General features: G+C 41.9%; 1 protein-coding gene across 5 annotated transcripts in view; it reads right to left on the minus strand.

Annotated features, from left to right (window-relative positions):
• The window catches only part of LOC140197761 (PALM2-AKAP2 fusion protein-like), a 390,825-nt gene that overhangs the window by 229,247 nt on the left and 136,312 nt on the right, over positions 1-25,266 (minus strand). For 4 of the 5 annotated variants that reach the window (XM_072258188.1, XM_072258191.1, XM_072258192.1 and 1 more), the window contains one exon: positions 16,615-17,319. In XM_072258188.1, coding sequence (XP_072114289.1) covers positions 16,615-17,319 — 705 coding nt within the window. The remainder of the gene's footprint in view (positions 1-16,614; positions 17,320-25,266) is intronic. The other variant, XM_072258189.1, reaches the window with a different exon arrangement.

Below are 25,266 nucleotides of genomic sequence, written 5' to 3' on the forward strand. Positions count from 1 at the left end.
AGTAATTTTTATATTGTGCATTGTAGCACTGCCACAGGACAATAAATTTCACAACATGTCAGTGATAATACATCTGATTCTGATTACCTGAAGTAAAATGTTAAGCTCATTCTAGAAAGGAAGTGACCGCACTGGAGAGTGATTGCAACTCCAGGATGTTGACTTGGGTTGGATCATTTCAGTTATGGGTGGGGGGGGGGGGCGACTGGACCACCTGGATGTGCTCTTCCTGTAGCGATGGAGGAAAAGTGAGATCGGACTGACATGTACAACTTTGAGGGGCATAGATGGGTAGAAAAAGACTTTTTCCCACTAGCAAAGGCATATGAAATCAAAGAGCATGGGTTTAAAGTAAGGGGCAGGAGGTTTAGAGCTCATCTGAGGAACAAGGTTTGTTCACAGAGGGTGATTGCCTAAGGGGGCAGTGGAGACAGACATTGACAGCTTTTTCGAAGTATATAGATAAGAGCTTGATTTGCTAAGCAGAGAAGGCAATGGATCAGTGCTGGAAAATGGCACCAGTATCTTTGGTGTGTGAGGCCACAGCGGACATAGAGGGCCTGTTTCCACGCAGTATGACTTCTTGACACTGACCATTTGATTGATATCATTTGCTTAATATTACCAATCCCACTTCTGTCCATCTCTAACCCAGTTTCTGCCTCTGTCTCAGAGTATTAACCAAGTTCTTTATCATTTCTAGAGGGACTTGTCCAGTGGTCTACCCACTGTTCCCCCATTGGCAACCAACCTGAAGCTCCACTTCCCACACCTTGTCATGTGTGGTACTTTGCTCACCCACCTTGCTTTTGTCTCTGGAACTGCAATGCCTCAAACTACAGACCTTTGCAATTGTATTTAATCCCAACACGGCCTTGCTCCAGATCTTGAGGCAGAAATGTTTCTAGATGCCGCATATTTAAACACAGGAGTTGCCAAGATTTCTTCTACTTTGTGTTCCTAGTTAGATGAAGTGGAGTAGGAGGATTGGGTACAGGCTATAAATATTGGCCTTGACAAGCTGGACCAAATAGCCTGTTCTTACCAAAAGAAATTTTACTTCTTTGGATATCCATTCCTTTGACCTTTTCTCTTGCCCTAACAGATCAGTTTCCTACATTCTCTTCCATTTTGGAAGGAAGCTGAAAGACTATGGGGACTTGCATTACATGTGAAGTTACCATTTAGTAGTTTAACCCTCCACCTATCTTGGGTCACCTCTGAATATGCAATGTCCCTCTTTATGCTTTGGGTATGCTGTTTATAGGGACTTGATGTCAGTTGGAGTGCAGTGTTTTTCAGACAGAAGAACTTCAATGCAGAACCATAGTGAAGTGAACATTTTGAAAATACTTCCACAGGCTCTTAGTTGGTTAAGACTGCACTTCTATAGATATTAAACTTGTGCCTCACTACAGAGATCAGAGTAAAAAAACTTAGCATATCGCTTTAGTACAGTACCGAGACAGTGATACTTTATTGTTGTCATTTGAATGAGATATTAAACTGAGGATGTTTTTGTCCTCTGAGGTAGGCCCAAATGATCCCATGTAATTATTTTGAAAAACGGCAAAGGAGTTCTCACTGAACCTTCAACCAACATCACTAAAATAGATGGCCTTGTTGTTATGTTTTGCAACTCCAAAATATAAGACTATTTGCAAGAAAAAGCCCAGGAAAGTGAGTCTTAGTTTCGATTTTACAAAGTAGGTCACGGACAAAAAGCATGTCTGATAAACAAAAATATATGCACGGGAGAGAAAAAGAGAAAAATAAGAAAAACAAGTCAAGTTTCAGTTTCAAAAACAGTACTAATCCGTATGCTGTTGATGAAAAATCTGGTAATAATGAGAATGATACAGGACTGAGTAGCTTTGAGACTCACAATGTGAGAACTAACAATATGGCTTATACCAGAAGTGAATGGTAAGATAATTAAAATGGAATTGAACACTGGATCAGCTGTTTCAGTCATTCCACAAAATAAGTTTGAATGGCATTTCAAAGATACTGAACTGAAGCCTGCAGATATCCAACTAAGAACTTATACTGGAGAAAAGATATTTCCTGTGGGAATAACATTTGTAACAGTGAAATTACAACAAGCAATGAGGCACATTGGGCTTGTACAGTATGTGGTAAAACAGGAGGGCCATCATTGTGAGGTCATGATTGGCTCAAACAGCTACAACTTGCTTGGAGATCCATCCATCATTTGCATGTCACATCCCCTGCAATAGAGGCAACTGAAAGTGAATCAATAAAGGTACTAGGTGATGCTTCAGCAGTGTTCAAGGATGGCATTGGAAAACTCAAACATATCAAGGGTAAGATAGTGATAAATGAAAATGCCACACCCAAGGTTTACAAAGCCCATTCAGCTCATTATACCATCAGTGATAAAGTAGCCAGTGAGCTAAATTGCATGGAGGCTGAAGGAATTATTTCCAAGGTTGAGTGGAGCCCATGGGCAACACCAGTGGTTGCAGTGGTCAAGAAGAATAGGTCTGTCAGGATCTGTGGTAATTTTAAGGTCACCATTAACTTAGTACTGAGAAGTAGATCAATACTCTCTGCCTAGGATAGAGGATATCTTTGCACAACTTTCTGGAGGGAAACACTTCAGCAATGTGGTCTTACCTGAGGCTTACCAACAGGTGGAGTTGAAAGAAGAATCCAAAGTGTTTTTCACCATAAACAATCATAATGGGCTTTGTCACTATAATAGGTTTATTTTCAGAGTCGCATCTGCAACTGCACCCTTTCTGAAAGCTATGGACAAGGTGCTGAAAGGCTGTCCAGGCACTCAGTATTATCTGGATGACATCATTGTTACTGGTTATGATGGCAAGAACATCTCTGAAATCTCAAGGCAGTGGTAAAATGATTAGAAGACAATGGGCTTAGAGCATGACGCAACTTGTGTGAATTCTTTAAACCAAGCATCACTTATTGTAGTCACACCATTAACACACAACCATTACTCAACTGTGCTGAGAAAAAATTCAAGCCGTGGTGGATGCCTCAAAGCTGAAGTATGTGTCACAGTTTTGGTCCATTCTAGGATTTGTCAATTGCCATAACAAGTTCCTGCCAAAGCTGGCTACCGTGCTCCACCCCTCGAACTCATTGCCACAGATTGGGAAGAAATGGCAATGGATAAACAGTGTGAGGTGGCTTTCCAAAAAGCAAAGGATATGGTGATGCCAGACACGATACTCACCAATTATGATCCACATTGTCCAGTGAAGTTTGCCAGGTACTGTTTGGGATGCTGACACGTCCAGAAGAAAGGTGCCCAGAGCCATCAGAACCACCTCTCTGCAGTGCCAGAGTCAACTCCTACAACTACTATGGAGGAAGCCCCAGAACCTGAGATTGTTTTACAGACACAAATCTCACCTTGCAAGCAGAGTGTCAGGAAAGGTGTTATCTCACAGGAGTTAGAAATCCTCCACAGCAATTAAATCTTTAGGCCTGATTGAGACAACTTATAACTTACACTGCTGTGGATGTCTATATGGTAGTTGTATTATATAGTATACTGTACATATGTATATAAGTAGAGATGCATTATCTATTGAGTTGGAGTTTATAGCTAAGCAAGCAGGAGTGTTTTATAATGATTATTTCTGTGATATTTAAGTAATATTTTAAATATATTGCTTGATTAAGCATTCTTTATTTGTTTAAATAATTGATTATGGTTTTATATATATGAAGTATGTGAATGGTATACGTTATCACACCATTGCGTCAAAAGTGCGTGACTTGCTTACAATAAAAACAAAACTAAAACTGGAATCCAGTCTTTTCCTTGTAATTAATTTGATGTTTTGGAATTATAAAGTGTAACGTTAGTCATTTTCACATTTTTATTTACAGGAATGTTCCACCGAGATGCAACACTGAGCGTCACAGGAGGTCATTCCTGCCTGTGGCCATCAAACTTTACAACTCCTCCCTTGGAGGGTCAGACACCCTGAGCCAATAGGCTGGTCCTGGACTTATTTCCTGGCATAATTTACATATTACTATTTAACTATTTATGGTTTTATTACTATTTATTATTTGTGATGCAACTACAATGGAAACCAATTTTCCCCCGGGATCAATAAAGTATGACTATGACTATGACTATGACTATGTGCCAAGGAAAAGGTAGCTTTTTGCTATGCTACAACAGTGACTACACTTTAAAGTATCTCTTCAGTGACTGCAAACTATTTTGGGAAGTGTTCAGTTCATGAAGGGCATTGTATCGTTTTAATGATCAAACTAGACATCTCATTCCTGTCCCTGAAGAGAGCCTACATTGCCAAGCGCCCCAGGAATCCAAGTGTAAAAGACATTCTCTTAATGCAGTAGCAAGCTGCCGCAGTGACAGAAACAGGGAGAACAGTGATGCATGCTCGTGCAGAGTGGAAGTTAAAGATGTTAGTAACCTTTTAGTGCAAGCTGTGCTATCAGAACAGTGCTTCTTCTTTTTGTAGTCTGGAGTGCCTTACAAAGTGAGGGTTAGAAAGAAACGTAGCAGAGACCATCTTGTGTAGACACTGTGGAGAGCCAGTTTATTCATATTAATTCGGTACAGAAGAGAAGCTGAAGTAACAGCTTGGCCAGTGGCAGTTTATCAGAACAGAACAGTACAGTTCAAGTACACTTCAGGTTACAAGAGTACAGCAGAAAACGCAGCAAGTTTGATCCAGTGTTAGCACAGCATAATACCCAGTCTCTGAGCTCTTTTACATTTATTGAGGCAGATGATTTATTAATAAACCATACAGCTTCCTCTCTCCCAATCTAATAACCTCCCGCCTTTGATGCAGTGGATGTAAATGCACTCTGGTTTTAACTCACTTGGTGTGCTGACTCTTCTCTTGGTGCTACAATGATAACCCTTTGTTAAATTTATTTATTTATTGAGATAGACTGTGGAATAGGGCCTCCCAGCCCTTCCAGCCGCGCCACCCTAGTCTAATCATGGGACAATTTACAATGACCAATTAACCAACTGGTACATCTTTGGACTGTGGAAGGAAACTGGAGCACCTGGAGGAAACTGAGGAGAATGTACAAACAGCTTAAGGGCAGCAGCAGGAATTGAACCCTGGTCGCTGATACTGTGAAACATTGTGCTAACCATTACACTATCATGCCGCCCAGGATATGACTTCAATAGTACAAATTTGACAGCCGCTCAAAAATAATGACATGGCATTGATGCAGTAAGTGGTGGTGTTGAATGATTGTATCAAAATATAGAGGTCGATGAAAATTGATACATAAGAATTTACTAATTGTGCTTCATATAGTTTAACTATGACAGCTGGAAAGGTTTCTCTTGTTGGATACCAGCTAAAAGAATGAGAGGAGGCAGTGATGTGTAGTAATACATCTGGCCCTCTTGCGGGTTTGAACCAGTTATATGGAATGACTGAAGAAATCCTTAAAGTGGGTAACCAATATTGGCACTCACATAGCTTGGAGCTGTGTGCAGACATCGAAAATGTCTTGCTGTAAGAATGAATGCCTATGTACAATTACAAAGGGCTTAGTTTCACAAAGTAAGGGAGGAATGTTCCCTCCTTCCCACTGGCATCTTGGAGCTGTTGAAAAACACAACTGTCTATAAACGGAAGCTGCACAATATTAGCTGATATTATTTTTTTGCAGTATTGAACCAGTGTGACACTGCTCAGGTGCCTTCTATGGGTAAGGTCTTTTCTGTCTATTCATGCAGTCATTCCAAGTGTCCTAGCCAATATATAACCTCAAAACCACTAACCCAGGTGATCATTTTGCTGCTTGTGGGAGCTAACTGCATGCAAATCGTCCATCACATTTCCTACACTTCCCATCTGCTTCATTAACTGTTAAGGACTTTGGGGTGTTGTTTGAGTCAGTAAAGACAAAATAGACCTCAAAATAGACCTCGAATTTCCCAGTCCGCTGTGTTTAAATGCCCAAAAGCACACCTCTCTTGGCAGACCTATTAACACCTTTTCTTGGTTGACTTTTATGTAAGAAATGAAATTAGACTTTTGTAGCTTGCAAAGTAAACAACTCGAAAACAATTAAGTAAAAGGTGGTAATAAGAAAAATGTGTTGTGACTTCAATAATATCTAATGAAACTAAATGTCTGATTTTTTCTGCAAACCATGCAAACTACAGCTTTAGGACTACCTGCTACATTCTTAAGTCTTCCTTTTTTGCATCAGACCCATCACATCTGTTGCTCTGCCTACAATAACTCCAGTCTTACAACGCCATCTCAACACCATCTGCACTACCTACTACTGTTTTACCTACATCTACTAAAGCTCCACTACTACAACTATGCCTTTAGCTGCACCCACGTTTTGGTACCAGCCTCCCCAGCATTAGCTCCCACCTTTGCAGCTTTAATTCCACTCGTTATGTTTCTAGCTCCATCCAATTTAAACCATGCAAATTATTGTTTTAACTCCCACTATAGGTTAGCACCGTCCATTACAGACTCTGACTCTGACATTCTTACCCGATTCACTGGACTTGTCCCTCTTTGCCCCACCCTACACATAATGAGCACCACTAACCTTTGATTTCCAGCTACAATAGCCCCTTCCGAGATAGACACTAGGTTCAACACTATGCTTGCTGGTCATTATCAAGATTAGGATCTTGTTTGTTGTTCAGACTAAGATTTTCAGCAAGGGAGCTGAAGAAAAATGGAGACTGTTTATTGAGCCTATGTATTTATAACATCTGTTTTAAATTTGTGGGAGTATGTCAAAAATAGTAATGTAAAAGAAGTCAAAACTAGATTAAGCTTAAACCTCAAAATAACAAACTGTTAAGCTAAGGAAGAAGAGATGCCTTTCTAGAATGTCCCTTAATACCTCAGGATATTTCAGAGTGCCTGACAGCTGCTGAAGTACTTTTGAAGTGTGGTCAGCATTACAATGTAAGAAGTTAGAGTCAATGTTTATTCACACCCCTATCTACAGTGGTGTGAGTGATCATATAAACCTTAGGCTTTTGTATAAGATCAGGATTTGATGCAGTTTTTGCAAATAGTGCTAATAATAAATATGATATATCCTGTCTCTGTAAACATTTTCAATAATTGTAAGGCATGTTCCCAAAGGATATTTTTTTAAACTTGCTCTTTTAATGGAAGTAACAGTGGTATTGAACTTCATTATTGGCACAGCAGAGTGGAGCATTGTTCAAAATGGCTCCTGCATTAAGGCCACTGGAAAATGTACATTATAAATCCAACTTTCTATTCTCTCCTACCCATTACCCATTATCAGTGGTTGGTGCTTACCACACATTTGACAAATTACAGACAGTGATTCTTTTGGATTATATTGGAGGACGTTGAACCTGACATTGAAGAGAGCCTCCAGGCCAATTCCAGGCTAATTCTACTGAAAGACTAATCATTAAAAGTATCAAAGCAACTTAAATGCAAGTGTCTTTAGCGAATAACTCATTCTATCCCTTGTTAGATAAATGGTTGTATAATACGTATGATGGTTTAATAAAATTATAGAACTATGTTTCTATACTTTCAAAAATGTTTATGGATATTATGAAATATTCACCCATTGCAGTTTCAAAATAGTCTAACTTTAACCATCTTTTGAAAACTAATGTTCTCGAGGCATTGATCACATTAAGGGAGGTCAGTGATGATCCCATTGAACTTCTGGCTAATCTGAAATAAAGTCATCAAAGGGAACTAGTGTGTCTAAAAGGGATACTACGATGATGACGAGCATCATTAAGCACATGGTCGAGTTCCACCTGCAGTAGACACCAACTATTATTGGCAGTAAAAGATAAGGAGTTGGTCAATTAGGATAGATATGCAAGTGAGAAAGGTATAAATCTTTGGAGTTCTCTATCACAAAGAGCTGCAGACATTCTTTAATGAAGTATATTCAAATGATTTTGGGGGCATGGACATCAGGAAGGAGAAAGGATTTGAGGCAGAGGAACGGGTGTCATTTTAGTGACTGGCAGAGTATGTGGCTATCTCAGCTTCCATTCCTTATGCTTTTATCTTAGGAAAGTATTATTAGAGTTCGACTTTCAGATTATTGAAGCAAGTTCTTTTAATCACTGTAAAACAAAATTGCATTATTAATCATAAGTGATGTTTCATGAAAGGTTTACCAGTTGATTAACTGACAAGGACTATAAAGTTGCATTACAACACTCTTTTAACTAGCTAATAAACATAAAGGCAACATGATGTTGAGGGGCATGTGGATTGGAAATTTCATGAGGGGTATTTAAGATATTTAAAGAATGTCCCTGTCTCCATTTCATGGGCTCATGAGTCTCCTTGAGGGAATGCGGAAGATCACGTCCAGTTTGAAAAGTTCAACAAAGGAATTTTTGGTCCAGGTGCTGGATCAAAGTCAAGGCTCAATATCCCAGATGGCTCAGTGTAAGGATGACATGTGGCAATCCTTATGTACACAGACAGATTTTGAGCTGGGTTACATGTGGTGAGCTTTTCCTATTGTGACGACTTTCATTTCCATGTGTTGTAAAATACTGAAAGATGTGATTATTTTTATCCCTTAACAACAATCACTATGCCTCCCTCCCAAAATTGCAATTAAAAATGATAATTTTATCAGAATGTTCCACTTTTTAAAATTACAGATATTCAACTCATGAGGTAATCTACTGACTCCTTAGTTCAAGGAGAATTTCTCAGAACAGGAAGGAACTATTTCCTTCAGTAGCGAGGTTAATCCAGTGGTCCCCAACCTCCGGGCCGCAAAGCATGCAGGGGTACAGCAGTAGCCAGGATGCACCCAGCACATCTTTAATAAAAAAGCCGAAATAAACAAGCTAATTAATTAGGTGCCGCCCGGCACGTAAATGTCGGCCCAGATCAAGATGCGATTGCCGATTGCGTAGAGCAAGTGAAATCAGCAATTGCCTCTGAGCTGGGCCGACATTACGTGCCGGGCGGCACCTAATTAATTAGCTTGTTTATTTCGGCTTCTTTCTTAAAGATGTGCTGGGTGTGTCCCAGCTACTGCTGCACCACTGCATGGCTCGTGGCCCGGTATTGGTCCGCAGCCCAGAGATTGGGGACCACTGGTTTAAGTAACTTTTTTTGGCTGGTATAGATAAGCTGAATGGTTTTCCTTTGTTATGGATGATCTTATAATTCTATAAAAGATCTATTATTAACTATGGAAAAACAGATCGCATCAATTGATTTTTATTTATGCTTTGTCTCAATTGCAAGGTCAGCATTTGATGTCCATCTCTCAATTCCCTTTTGGAAATGTTCAACCCTCCCTTTGATTCTTGTTAACCTGCACTAAAGGGCAACTTAGCGCAACTGACCAACACACAAAATGTGTGAGCAAATGGGAGCACTCAGAGGAAAGCCACACTGTCATGGAGAGTAGGAGCAAACTCCACACTGACATCAAAGGTGAGGATCAAACCTGGCACCCAGGAGCGATGAGGCAGATCACACCAACACCACTGCAGGCTGTGTGGAGAGAATGGGAATATGGTCCAACCTAGGCCATTCCAGGGGGAAGTTTACAGTCATGATATTGCTGCATGGGCTTGGAGTCAGATACAGAGGGATGACTTCCAGCCCTAGAAAACCAGAGGACTTTTGTTGTGTTTGAAAGATTTTTCTTAGTGGAACACCAGCTGCAGCAGCTGGTTATCAATCACAAGTAACTATGTTCTCTAGCTTATAAGGACTCCATCAAATAGTTGTCTTTGGGAGCTCACTATGCACAAATCAATGCTTGTACTTTTTATAATAAAATAGTATAATTACAAAAAAGGCAGAAAAACACCGAGGCATCCTGCAGTTTTGAAAGTTGTAATATAAATTCATTTTCATTCGTTTTAATATGCTAAGGAATATAATCAACCATGGTAACCATGGCAATCACTGTTTCACTTTTTTAACGTACCAACGTTCCATTTTGATTATTCTCTATTTTAATGGACGACCTGTACCCAAGTGGAAACTCTGTCTGTAACATGTGAGTATGCACCTGCCTCTGTGTGCTATCTGTCAGCACGGGCATGTCTGTGTGAATGTAATATGCATGTGGGGCACATCAGTGTGCGTGAGGTGTGTGTGTGTGTATGGGATGTCCCTGTAAGTGTGATATGTGGCACGTCCACGTTTGCGTGATCTGTGTGTGTGTTATATCTGTGTGTGCAACATGCTGGAAAATCAGTGTCCCTCTGGGATTTCTCTGACAGCCTATTTTAATCATTCATTCATTGCAAACCTTCCCCTGAGCTGCCAAAACCTCTGGAAGTCTCTCTTTCACCACCTCAGCTCTCTTCCTTTCTTTCATCCACCAGAATACTCCTTAAAACCAAATCCTTGACCAACTAGCACTGCCTGTCTCACTCAGTGCCACTGTGAAACATGTTGAGACTTATCAGAATGTTCAATGTGCTCCACAAAAACAAATTATTTTCTTAAAAGTGCACACAACTCAGAGTGACATTTTGCATCAAAAGCCAGGTCTTGTGTAATCTGGCAGCAACACGCTCATTCAATGCACAAAGGGTTAATTACTCAGGGGGAATCATTACATCCAGCTGCTGTCAATCAAAGTCCCCATTGCCTAAGCCTCAGTAGGTGGATGAGTAGCTTGAAGAGGTAATGTAAAAGAGCTCATTGGTACTGGCATCAAAGGAAAAGGGAACAGAGAACAATAATCACACACTGCATCAAATGCTTAGAAACAGCAATAGTTACTAAGTTTGCTCCAGAGTATAATATTTTTTTTTAAAAAAGGAAAAGATAAAGTAGAAATCTCATACAAACTGCAATAGAACAAGGTACAAAATGGTCAATTCAAAGACAACCTTCTTGTAGAACAACAGTGTTAGTCGCCTCATAGATATGTCTCAGAAAAAGTAATCATAGAATCAAAATAATTGCTTTATAAGTAGGAAATTCACAACCTTTAGCAATTGAAAGAGAAGGGAGGGGAATTTCCCACCTGTATACAAGATATTAATTATATACCATATCATTGAACATCCATATACAGCAGTATCCTTAATCAAATTGAAACTAGGCAAAATAAAACCATTAGTGAATGGGATTTAGGGGTGGGGGAGAAAAAAATCAGGCACAGTCACTAAAAGGCATCGCAGAAAATCAATGACAGTTTCATAGTGTTAGTTCTCCCTCAGCTGTGCTCGTGAATAGATTGGGTAACCAAGCACTGTGAACTGGGAGGGAATTGGGGTGAGATGGAACCTGCTAGCTTGTGCAGGATGCCAATTATGAGCAGTTTTAAAAATCACAGAACTAAGCAGGTAGTTAATCTGAACCCAGTTAATGCATCATGGATCCATTCTCACTGATTCAGAGCCCCAGAATCACTGTGAGGCATTCCACCTCTCGGTGCAATCAAAGCTATTAGACAAAGGCACCAATATTCGAAAATTAGGACTCCTTCACTTCCCACCCACCCTATAATTTCTTACCAATACAAAAGAATCCACTTAACAATACAAAAAAAAAGCACTTAGTCAATTTCGAAATGTCTTAATGTAATCCGGGTAAAAACTTCAAGAGAGTGGAATTAATATCTTTTGAGTATACACAGAAGCCTTTGAAATCCACCAGTTTACATGGGCTGACTGGCTATCTGGTATCCCGAGAATCCAATATACCAGGATATCTTCAGTAGCACCAGGGCTGTTCTTGAACTTGCACAAGAGTATAAGTCATGCGATGGGTTTACATCTCTCCTAAACTTCATCAGCTTCAATGGAAATAGAGAGTTTCTGTTTGCTGAAACCCACTTTGTACCCAATGCAATGTCAGAAACCACCTGCAAGGGCCCCATGGGCCACAGGCTGTCAATACACTGGGGTCCAGTTCAGGGTCTGTGCTGGTAGATCTTACCATTGCATTGGAAAATTTCGGACAATTTGTGGTTAAGTGCTCCCACTGATAGCTGATTTTCTGCACATCTATGCTCTCTGTTTTTTGACTACTTTTTCAAGTCTTTTCCCCGTCTTCCCCGAACCCTGCAATCAGCTTTAATAATATTGGTCAAAGGTAAGATTTTACTGCACATCAAAGGTGACACTAGTACTTGCTACCAGCTCCAGCTTCAATTTCTCACAATCCCATAGTGGTTATTTCTACTCTTTGCCATTTTTAGTGATTCAAATTCAAAACCTATTGAAAATATAGTTAAGCATTTTAGTTGTTACCTTCCAATGAAATCCATCCTCTGTCCCTTACAGAAAGAATGTAGAACAGTTGTAGGTACTTCTGTTAAGATGTTGCTGAATAGATTAATTGTATAGTAATTACCCATGGGGACATCATAACAAGATCTTCATCTGTTGGGAATTTACCTACAGGCTTTCTATCAGAATAGATACAAATGTGCACAATCTGTCAATTATTCTTCTGCAGCCAGGAGATTTGGAAAACTCAAGCTGGCATTAAATATATTGATGTAATTATTGTCTGATGACACTGCCATATTTGCAATGCCATTTGAACATTAATAAAATCTGAATAGCTTTTAAAGGTACATTGGTGACCAAAAAAAGAGTAATGATATGGTTTAACGAGTCAACATCTTGGGAAATAAATACTTCTCAATACATTGTCTTTCCTGGGGCACAGCCTGTACATCATACATTAATCTGCTACACTCAATCCATAGATGGACATTGTGTTTGTATAACAGTGTAAGATATCCCGGAAGGAGCTAGCAACTCTTCTGACTTTCACTTCTATTGGTTCCCATGGACTGTTTACATAGTGTAGCTGGCAAATCTTCCATTGAACTTGTATGGATCCTCAGGCGCCTTATGCTTAAGCACATTTCAACAGGGTCTTAAGTCAGTAATCAGGGCCAGCAAGTCAGGTTAGTTCACTAACCAATTTTTCTGCCAACCATAGCACCTCAAACAGAGGTGATCTCTGAGATCAGCAAAACCCAACACAGCCCTGGATTTGAGTTTACAACTCTCCGCACTACAACTTTACACCAGGCAGCCCATTAATCCACTGTACTTGAGCAGAAGGTCAAACTAGGGAAAGAAGGGTATCCCTCTCCCCCACTCTCCTGCCACCCACTTTTCATTGTACTTCACCCCAGATCATCCTGCACATTCTTTAAGATTACTTTTTGTTACATTGAAAATAAGTTGGTATTGGTCTTTCATACATTTCAGTAACATCTCAGTGGAGTAGGCAGAGATTACTTCACTGGAGGGGAATAGTTATGAAGCTAATGATGCTACAATGGAAAAATCTGACTGTATACCCTGTATACATGCACATGCGTGGTAAAGTACTGAAATCCAGAAGCTGTTGTGGGTATTTGCCACAGGAAGCATCAGAAATCAGTGAATTGACAAGATCTATAAATGTTTTCCAATTACTCTTTTGGTAACAGTGCAGTCAAAATTTTTTATAATGAAGATTAACAGAGCTTTTAATGGATATATCAAAATTATGTCCTGACAACTTTGCTGGGCTCAAAACCAATTTTATATATATATATAGTCATTATCTTTGTTAGTGATTTCAAAGTTCTCTGTTTTTTAAAATGATAAAAAATTGGATATATTTTTAAAGTTGTTTATGATGTTCACCTTTTTCTTATTCTATGCGTATTTTCTAAACTTTATGTAACACTTTGTAAACTGCTTAAAACAGTTGTTACTAATTATTGCTTTCTACTTTCTGATTTGCTGTCTGTGAGAATTCTTTAATTTCATTGGCTGTTTGATTTCTTGCTGATTTCAAAGTTATTGGACGTTTGGCATCACTGGGAACTGAAGCTTGATTTGGCAAGTCTAAGGCCCAGAGGTTACAGTCTTTGTACTATTCCCTTTTCTCTGTTCTTTCAAATCCGCTGGGTTTGTTCCCAGGATGAAGCTTTCCATCCCAGATCATCAGAGATGTACTCCTTCTTCAAAGAATGGGGTTCCACCATTAATGCTGCTCTCACCCACATCTCCTCCATTTTCTGAACATCTGCACTCACCCCACCTTCCCGCTGCCTTAATAGTGATACCTCCAAGAGGACAACAATCTTGTCGTGGTTTGGAGGCTTGCATGCCTCAATGACCCGGAGCGCTAAGTTGGCTGGAGTCAGGGCTTTATGCTTTGGTTCTTGGTAAATAGAACAAAGGGTAGAGGACAGACAAAGAGTGGTCCACCAGTTCTCCAGGGTCGGGGGTTCAGCTCTACCTGGGGTTTGCATGACTGACAGTAAGCTGAGAGGAAGCTACTGACATGATGAAAGAAGCCCTGTACTCCAACAGAGATGGAGGACTTTCATTGCTGCCCTAAAAGCCAGCAGAGTAACAGGCAGTAAATAAGTTAACAGCGATAGCATTTCTTTTGTTCTCACCTACCACCCCATGAACCTCCGCATCCAACATATCATTCTCCGCAACTTCAGCCATCTCCGAAGGGGCCCTACCGCCAAACACATCTTTACCTACTGCCTCTCTCCGCTTTCCGCAAGGATTGCTCCCCCCGTGATTCCCTTGTCCAGTTGTCCCTCCACACTAACCTCCCTCCCGACATTTATCCCTGTAAGCGCTCAAAGTGTCACACCTACTCATTCAGGGGCCTAAGCAGTCCTTTCAGTTGAGAAAACACTTTGACTGTGAAACTGCTGGAGTTATCTATTGTGTCCAGTGCTCCCAATGCATTCTCCACTGCATTGGTGAAACCAGTCATAAATTGAGGGACCGCTTTGTTGAGCACCTCCACATAATCCACTATAAGTGGAACATCCCAGTGGCCGAACATTTTAACTCCAATTCCCTGTTCTGCCATGTTGGTCCATTGCCCCTTCTTGTGCTACAATGAGGCCACCCTCAGGGTAGAGGAGCAACACCTTATATTTAGTATGAGTAGCTTCCAACCTGATGGCATGAATCGATTTTTTCTTCCGGTTAAAAAAAATAGCCTCCACCTCCCCTCTTCTTCTTTTCCCCACTCTGGCCTCTTATCTCTTTTCACCTGCCTATCACCCCCTCCCCCCAGGTGCTCCCCCTCCTTCCCTTTATCTTATGGTTCACTCTCCTCTCAGATTCCTTCCTCTCCAGCCCTATATCTTTCCAACCCACCTGGCTTCACCTATCACCTTCTAGCTATCCTCCTTCCCCTCTCCCCCCTCCCACCTTTTTTTTTCCTGGCATCTTCCCCCTCCCTTTCCAGTCGTGAGGAAGAGTCTCGGCCTGAGAGTCATCCGTTCCATGGATGGTGCCTGGCCTGTTAGTTCCTCCAGCATTTCATGTGAGTCTCTCTGTGAGCAGCTAACCCCGATGCTGCCGATAAGCCTGGTCAGTTTACAAGTATTGCCCTCCCCACACTTACATGGAACGCTGCCACAAGAAAGCAGCATTGACCATCAAGGAGGCCCACCTTCCAGACCATGCACTCTTCCCGCTAGTATTGTTGGGCTGGACGTACAGAAGCCTTGTCCCTCACCACCAGCTTCAGGAACAGTTACTACCCTACAACCATCAAGTTCCTGAGCCAGCAATGTTAACTTCACTCAGCTCAACTCTGAACTGAATCTATCGCCTACAGACTCACTTTCAAGGATTCTTTACAACACATTTTCTCTGTATAATATTTCATTCGCACATTGGTTGTTTGTCAGTCTTAATGTGTAGTGTAAAGTCTATTGTATTTCTTTCTTTTTCCTGTAAATGCATGCCCAGAGCATGCATCTCAAGGTAGTATATGGTGACATTAACGTACTTTGAAAATAAATTTCCTTTGAACTTTAGAAACTCCTCAGTAAAGTTGAAGGAAATCAGGAAGTCTTTTGAACCTGAATGAAAGATAGTTTATATAAATCCCTTCTTGTGTTGTAGCATAAAATTTTAGTGGGTAGGAACTGATAATGTTGAAATGAATAGGGACTTCAGGGTAGGAAGTAATTCAGGAAATGAATGGCACAAATCAGTGCAGCTGTGATTAGATTATAACACAGGGTGATGAGAATCATAAGCTTATTGCAAGTTTAAATATTATCCATGAGTTTTGTGGTAACATAGGAGTTTTATTAACTGGCTATTGTTATTCTATCCTTCTTGTGGGTGATTCTTTTAACTCTTTATACGTCATGTTATAGAAACTATACGATTGTTTATCCAGGAAATCGCAAACATCAATGAAAGAACAGCAGTAATAAACCCATTAAAGAATTCAGGGGCAATCTTCATCACCCTATTAAAATTATTAAAATGATGTGGTCGAGGGAAATAATATGGATATAAGACATGGGAAAAGGAATCAATATACGGAGAGGGTGAGATGTGCAAATGTTTCTGATGGAACATGGATTATGGGGCTGATGGCCTGTTTCTGTGGTGTGTGTTCCATGTAAACTCAAAGGAGGTCCAACCAGTGACAAGGCTCTGGTGTTGGTTAGACCATAGTAAGGTGAGTGTTCAGGAACCGACTTCCAGTGAATTAAGGAAGGTCCCTTCCAGTTCACAGTACAGGCAGTGTAATTAATAAAATGAGGTTAAAGTCAGTGAGAGACAGTGGGACCACATTGCCTGGAGATGCGGTCACATGACAGCACAGCACTTACAGCGCTTTTTCTTGCCTGTACCTGCGACTGGTTCCATCCGCGTGTCCGTCCCTTCGTTCTCCTCTGCTGAGAGAGTCTCAGAAGCCTCGGTCATGGATTTGCCAGCCACCAGTTCCGCAGCGTTGCCATCCGTCGTCGAGACGTCCGTGACAGTCTTCTCTCGCAATGATTTTTCGTCGTCTTCATCGATCAGCACCAGCTCAGCCTGGATGGTGCCGTCATATCCCAGAAGTTTGTTGGTTTCCTCCTGGTCCTCCACGCTCTGATACCCCATGAAGATCATTGTCACTGGCTGTTCGACGCTGGCCTCGGGAGCTTCCCCCGGAGGGATTGGCTGCACCTCCTTTCCTGCCGGGCCAGCCTTCAGCCGGGCTTCCTTCCCGACCACGTCCTTTCTAAGTCCGCTATCCCCACCACTCTGGCAATCGTCCCGGGATGTACTGCTTTCCGATGCACATTTACTGACCACATTCGTTCTCCCTGCTTTGTTTATCAGTCGGTCCACTGTTGACGTAGTCAAATGATGAACCCCATTCTCCACCACTGCATCTCCAGAATGTACCTCATATACAATCTTGTTGCCATCGTCGTACACCTTAACCCCTCTCTGGTGAACTCCCTCAGGACCCACGGGAGTTGCGGAGAGAACCTTGGATTCCCCTGTTAGCTTGTCCTTTTCTACGCTGACCTCCATGGCATACATTGCTGTAATATGAAGAACACAAATATTAAAGAAGTAACTAGTCTTGCTCTGACCAGCTGAACAAGATATTAGGATTGGTAGCTAAATGGGCTGCTGTAATTTGCCACTAGCATGGAAGGGTTAGGATTAGAATCTACGGGGTAGCTGATGTGAACATGGGGTGAATAAAATGATTTAGGGATAGAACTGGTGTAAAAGTGGGTGCCTGATGTTCGGCGTGGACTCGGTTGGCTGAGTGGCCTGTTTCTATGCTCTTCTTCTTTACGACAAAGCTTAAGCAGATGGGCATGTTTGCTGCTAATGGCCATTGAATGTGTGCCAGATTGGAAAAGTGACACTTAAGGATACATTTCATAAACGAACAACACAGTGCTAAATCGAACTGAACTGAATATTCCTAGACTACTTCAAAGACTCTGTGATTTATGTTGAAAAACATATTCTGTGTTTTTCGCTCGTTTTTTGCCATTTGCGTGATTTTTTCTTTATTTTGTGCTTTGCGTGTTCAATGCTCTCGTTGAGCAGATTCCATGGTGTTTCTTTGTTTCATGGTTGCCTGTGGGAAGATGAATGTCAGAGATTTTTTTGGTAGCTCAGGCATGAGGAATGTGATTGTTGGTGTCAGAGCCCTACAGAAGTTGGGAGGGAGAGGATAAAAGGAACAGACTTGGGCAAGGCTGGTCTTTTTGGGCTGCGCAGGTGCAGCAAGTGTCAGTGTCAGAAGCCTAAACTCAGCTGCAAATAAAAGGAAGCTAGGCTCGAGGAGTGGCCATTTTTGGAGCGACCATTGTTTGAGTGTGCCAGTTATAGAGTGGGAAGGCTTTGGCTTAACAGCTTCGACATGAACAGGCAGAGGCCTAGTAAAAAAGAGTTAAGCCTTTTTTTTAGTACCGAATAGTGAGGATGTAGACAGGTTTACAAGTAGGTGATGGATGTAACAAGAATGTAAGGAAGGACAAGCCAATGACTGGGTACAAATGCAGACAGAGCAAAGAGTTAAATTGCACCACAGAGGCAAAATTCAAAAGGGTGAAGAATGCAGGACTGAAGGTGATGTATTTAAATGCACATAGCGTTCGGAATAAGGTGAACGAGCTTGTGGCGCAATCAGAGATTGGTCGATAAGACATTGTGGGCATCACTGAATTATGGCTATGGTTGGGAGCTTAACATCAAAGGATATACTTTCTATCAAAAGGACAGGCAAGAAGGCACAGGGAGTGGGGTGGCTTTGTTGGTAAGAGATGCAATTACATCTTTAGAAAGAGGTGGCATAAGCGTCAGAGAATGTAGAATCTTTGTGGGTGGAGTTAAGAAATCGCAAGGGAAAAAAAACATTATGGTAATCATATATACACCTCCAAATAGTAGCCAAGATGTGGGGTTGTGGGACCTGGAAAAGGCATGTAAGAAGAGTAATGACACAATTGTAATGAGGGATTTCAATATGCAAGAGGATTAGGAAAATCGGGTTGGTGTCAGATCGCAAGAGAAGAGAGGAAATATGTTGAATGCCTATGAGATAGCTTTTTAGAGCAGCTTCTGCTTCAGTCTACTCAGGAAAAACTATCTTAGACTGGGTGTTGTGTAATAACTCAGATCTTATTAGGGAGCTTAACATAAAGGATCTCTTAGGAGACAGTAACCATAATATGATTGAATTCATACTGCAATTTGAGAGGGAGAAACATAAATCAAATGTATCAGTGTCACAATGGAATAAAGGGAATTACAGAGGCATGAGAGAGGAGTTTACCCAGGTGGATTGGAGGAGGATACTGGCTGGGATGGTGGCAGAGCAGGGATGGCTGAAGTTTCTGGGAATAGTTCACAAAGTGCAGGATAAATATGTCCCTCAGAGGAAGATGTTCTCAAATTGCAGGAGTAGGCAACCATGGCTGACAAAGGAAGTTAAGGACTAGATAAAAGTCAAGGAAAGGGCATATAAAGTACATAAAAAGCTAAAGGAAGGGAAAAGATGAAATATGAAGAAAAATTAGCCAACAATATAAAGCAGGATACTAAAAGTATTTTCAGTTATATAAAGAGTAAAAAGGAGGTGAGAGTTGAAATTGGACCACTGGAAAATGATGCTGTTGAGGTAGTAATGGGGGACGGAGAAATGGTAGATGAACTTGATGGCTACTTGTAATTTGTCTTCACTGTGGAAAACACTAGCAAGTGTGCCAGAGGTCTAGGAGTGTCAGGGAGCAGGAATGAGTGCCATTGCTATTACAAGGGAAAAAGTGCTAGGTAAACTCAAAGGTCTTAGGGTGGATAAGTCACCAGGGCCAGATGGACTACATCCCAGAGTCCTGAGAGAGGTTGCTGAAGCGATAACAGATGCATTAGCCATGATCTTTCAGGAATCACTTGATTCTGGCATGGTCCTGGAGGACTGGAAGATTGCAAATGTCACTCCACTCTTTAAGAAGGGAGAAAGGCAAAACAAAGAAAATTATATGCCAGATAGCCTAACCTCAGTGGCTGGGAAAGTGTTGGAGCCTACTATTAAGGATGAGGTTTCCAGGCACTTGGAGACTAATGATAAAGTAAGTTAAAGTCAGCATAGTTTCTGTAAAGGGAAATCTTGCCTGACAAATCTGTTAGAGTTCTTCAAAAAGAACAAGCAGGGTGGACAAAGGAGAGGCAGTGGTTGTCATTTACTTGGATTTTCAGAAGGCGTTTGATACGGTGCCACACATAAGGCTGCTTAACAAGATGAAATCATACGGCAGTACAGGCACAGATAGCGGAATGGCTGACAGGCAGGGGGCAGCGAGTAAGAATAAAGGGGGCCTTTTCTGGTTGGCTGCCGGTGACTCGTGGTTTTCCTCAGGGGTCAGTATTGGGACTGCTACTTTTTACACTGTTTGTCAGTGATTTAGGTAATGGAATTGATAGCTTTGTGGCAAAGTTTGCGGATGGTAACAAGATAGGTGGAGGGGTAGGTAGTGCTGAGGAAGCAATTGCAATTGCAGCAGGACTTAGACAAAATGGAAGAATGGACAGATGGAATACAGCGATGGGAAATGTATGATAATGCTTTGTGGTAAAAGGAACAATAGTGTAGACTATTATCTAAATGGGGAGAAGGTTCAACTTCAGGGGTGCAGAGGGATTTAGGAGTCTTCATGCAAGACTCCCAGAAGGTTAATTTACAGGTTGGGTCTGTGATAAAAAAGGCAAGTGCCATGTTGGCATTTATTTCAAGGGGAATAGAATATAAAAGCAAAAAGATAATGCTGAGCCTTTATAAGACCCTGGTCAGGCCGCACTTGGAGTATTGTTAACAGTTTTGGGCCCCATATCTCAGAAAGGATGTGTTGTCATTGAAGAGAGCTCAGAGGAGGTTCACAAGGATGATTCTGGGAATGAAGGGGTTAACATATGAGGAGCCTCTGGCACCTTTGGGCCTGTACTCACTGGAATTTCGAAGAATGTGTGGTATCTTATTGAAACCTACCGAATGTTGAAAGGACTAGATAGGGTGGATGTGGAGAGGATGTTTCTGATGGTGGGGGTATCCAGAACTAGAGGTAACAGCCTCAAAATTGAGGGCGACTCTTTAGAACAGAGGTAAGGAGGAATTTTTTTAGCCTGTGGAACATTCTGCCACAGATCGCGGTGGAGGCCAAGTTCATGCGTATATTAAGATGGAAGTTGGTCGTTTGCTGATCGGCCAGGGCATGAAAGGATATGGTGAGAAGGCAGGTGTACGGGGTTGAGTGGGATCTGGGATCAGCCATGATGGAATGGTGGGGCAGACTCGATGAGCTGAATGGCCTAATCCTGCTCCTATGTCTTATGGTCTTCTGGAATGTTCCTCCTGTCAGATGTGGGAATTCAGGATACCTGGCGATTTCCCTGATGACTACACCTCCGGGAATAGCATTCAACTGACTGACTGGGTCAAAGAGTTGGAGCTGGAGTTGGATGTACTCAGGTCAATTGGGAGGCTGAAGTATCATAGATGATAATTTTGAAGAGGTGGTCACACCCAGAGTACAGGCTTGGGACAGTGGGTTGGTGACCTTCAGGCAAGGTAAGGGAATTACGAAGTCAGTGCAGGGATCCCTGTGTTTGTTCCCCTCAGCAACAAGTATACCTTTTTTGGATACTGCTGGGGGGGCGGGGGGAGGAAACGACCCATCAGATCGTGGCAGGAGCAACCAGGCTGCTGGCACTGTGGCCAGCTCTGAGGCTCCATAGAAAAGGGTAAAGTCAGGCAGTGTGGTAGTTATAGGGGACTCGATAGTTAGGGGGACAGAAAGGAGATTCTGTGGTCGCAAAAGAGACACCAAGATCCTGTGTTGCCTCCCAGGTGCTAGGGTCCATGATATATTGGAGCGGCTGTAGGAAATTCTCAAGGGGTTGGGGAGCAGCCAAGGTCGTGGTGCATATTGGCACCAATGATGCAGGCAGCAAAGGGGAAAAGGCCGTATGCCGTGAGTATATAGAGTTAGGAAAGAGGCTGAAGAGAAGGACCTCCAAGTTTGTAATCTCTGGCTCGCTCCCTGTGCCACGGGCTACTGCTGGTAGGAATGGGGTGATAGCACAGATGGATGAGTGGCTGTGGAGGTGATGCAGGGGACAGGGCTTCTTTGATTATTGGAACCTTTTCTGTACAAGAGGGAGCGGAGGGGAACTGATATTCTGGCTGGACGGTTTGCCTATGTACTCAGGAGAGTTTAAACTAGTTTTTCAGGGGGCTGGGAACCAGAGCCCCAGGTCACTAAAGGAAGGACTGGGCCAGAAGGTGGATGTAAGGGAAAGTACTGAGAGGCAACATCGAAATAACACCTATGATGGATCAGATAGTTTGAAGTGTGCAAATTTTAATGCTACGAGTATTATGGGTGATGGGATGGATTTAAAGCATGGATCAGTACATGGAACTATGATGTTGTACCTTGGTTGAGAGAGGGGTAGGAACGGGGATGAACGTACCAGGTTTTTGAAGATTCAGGAAAGATAGACGAGGAGGTAAAAGGGTGGGGGAGAATTGTCATACTAATTAGGGACAAAATCGTAGCTGCACTCGGGAGATATAATGGAGGAGTCAGACACTGAGTTCATTTGTGTATAACTCAGGGATGGGAAGGGTGCAATCACACTGATGGAATTGTTTTATAGACCCACTAATGGCCACTGGGGCATTGAGGAACAGATATGTAAACAGATTAAGGAAATGTTTAAAAATCATCATGTTGTTGTTATGGGGGATTTCAACAATACAAATTGGGATCTTCTTAGTGTAAGGGGTTTAGATGGGGCAGAATTTGTTAAGTGTATCCAAGGTTTCTAAAATCAATATGCGAATGGTCCAATGAGAGGAGGAGCCATACTGGATCTGGTGTTGGGTAATGAACCTGGCCAGGTGACCAACCTATCAGTGTGTGAACAGTTAGGGAACAGAAGCCACAACTCCTTAGCTTTCAGGACAGCTGTAGATATGGGTAGGTATGGTCCTTGTGGAAGAGTTTTAAATTGGAGCAGGGCAAATTATAAGGGCATGAGGTAGGAACTAAGGAATGTTAATTGGGAACATTTTTTCTCTGGCATCTTCATATCAGACATGTGGAGGGTGTTTAAATAGCAATTGCACAGAGTGCAGGAAAGCTATGTTCCTGTTAGAAGGAAGGATGGGATAGAAAGATAAGGGAACCTTGGATGTCCAGAGAGGTGATGAATTTAGTCAAGAAGAAAGAGGAAAAGTATGTAAAGCTTCGGAAGCCAGGATCAATTGAAGCACATGAGGAGTATAAAGAAGCCAGAAAAGAACTACAGAAGGGAACTGGGAAAGCTGGGAGGGGCTAGGAAAAGGCATTGGCAAGTTAGATTAAGGTGAATCCCATGGCATTCTACACAAAAATCAAGAGCAAGGAGATAACTAGGAAGAGGGTGGGATCACTTAAGGATAAAGGAGTGAACATTTGCTTGGATGCAGAGGATGTGAATGAGGTGATTATTGAGTATTTTGCTTCAGTAATTACCAAGGAAAAGGATATGGAGGACCAGGAGATAAGTGCTGAGTGTATAAATATGTTAGGGTATTTAGAGGTCAACGAGGAGGAAGTATTGGACCTCCTAATGAGTATTAAGGTGGATAGGTCCCCAGAGCTTGATGGGATTCACTCCAGGTTATTGAAGGAGGCAAGACACGAGATTGATGGGCCCTTGACCTCTCTGGTTACAGGCGAGGTCTAGGAGGACTGGTGAGACCCTAATGTTGTACTTTTATTTAAGAACGGAACAAGGGAAAATCTTGGGAACTTTAGCCTGGTGAGTTACACATTAGTTGTAGTGAAATTACTGGAGAAAATTCTTAGGGATAGGATATATAAGCATATGGAAACCCATGGTGTAATTAGGGAGAGCCAGCATGGCTTTGTGCGTGGTAGGTTATGCCTTACCAACTTGATTGAGTTTTTTTGACAAGGTGGTAAGAGAGACTGATGAGGCTTGGGCAGTGGATGTTGTCTACATGGATTTTAGTAAGGCACTTGACAAAGTCCCTCATGGGAGGCTCATCTGGAAGATTAAGATGCTTGGGGTCCACACGAATTGGCTGTTTGGATTGAGAACTGGCTTGTGTATAGAAGGCAGAGGGGAGTGGTTGAAGGGTCTTGTTCGAGCTAGACGTCTATAGTTAGTGGAGTTCTGCAGGGATCTGTTCTGGGACCTCTGCTGTTTGTGATATACGTAAATGACCTGGATAGAAATGTAGATGTGTGGGTAAGTAAGTTTGCTGATGTTATCAAGATTAGTGGAGTTGTGTATAATGCAGAAGACTGGCAAAGAATATATTGCGATATAGACCAGTTGCAGATATGGGCTGAGAAATGGCAGATGGAGTTTATCCCAGATAAATGTGAGATGTTGTACCTCCGTAGGGGAAATGCAAGGAGACAGTACACTGTTAAGAGCAAGATCCTTAACTGTGCTGTTGAGCAGAGAGATCTTGGGATCCAAGTTCATAGCTCCTTGAAAGTGGTGACACAGATTGATAAGGTAGTTAAGAAGGTTTATGGAATGCTTGCTTTTATTGAGTTCAAAAGTCAGGAGATTATGTTGTAACTTTATAAAACTATAGTTAGGCCCCACATCTGAAGAATTGCATCCAGTTCTGGTTGCCCCACTATGGGACGGATGTTGAGGCTTTGGAGAGGGTGCAGAAGAGGTTTACCAAGACGCTGCCTAGTTTAGAGGGCAAGTGCTGTCACAAGAGGCTGAATAGACTTGAGTTGTTTTCTCTGGAGCACTGGAGGCTGAGGGGAGCTCTGATAGAGGTTTAAAAGATTATGGGAGGCATAGATAGAGTGGACAGAGAGTGTCTGTTTCCCAGGGTTGAAATGTCTAATACCAGGGGGCATGCATTGAAGGTGAGAGGGGGCAGGTTCAAAGGGGATGTGAGGGGTAAGTTTTTTACTCAGAATGTCATGAATGCCGGGAATACACTGCATCTTATGGTGGTAGAGGCAAATACATTAGAGGCTTTTAAGAGAGGTTTGCATAGGCACATGGATGCAAGAAAGATGGAGGGATATGGACATGGCATAGGGTAGGAGAGATTAATGTTTGGGTGTTTTTGATTTTCTTTTAGTTGGTTCACCACAACATGGCTGAACGGCTTGTTCCAGTGCTGTACTGTTCTATGTTCTATGAGTTGTACACTGTATACATACTTGGATAATAAATGTACTTTGAATCTTTGAATCTATACAACTAACCACAAATCAGCAAGGTCAGGCTACTTTAAACTATCCCACAAGTGAATGTAAGAAAGGGAAGCAGGCTCAGGTCATTCTGCCCCTCAAACCTGCTCTTGTACTCAATACGATCACTATGATCCTGTGCTCCAGTGAACTATAGGTATCCTATCCAATTCCTGTTTCCTTTAGCACTCTAAAGTGTACTAATCACACCCTAGATATGGAACAGAGGAT

This window comes from Mobula birostris, chromosome 5 (genome assembly GCF_030028105.1).
Source record: "Mobula birostris isolate sMobBir1 chromosome 5, sMobBir1.hap1, whole genome shotgun sequence".
In the NCBI taxonomy this organism is placed as follows: domain Eukaryota; kingdom Metazoa; phylum Chordata; class Chondrichthyes; order Myliobatiformes; family Myliobatidae; genus Mobula; species Mobula birostris.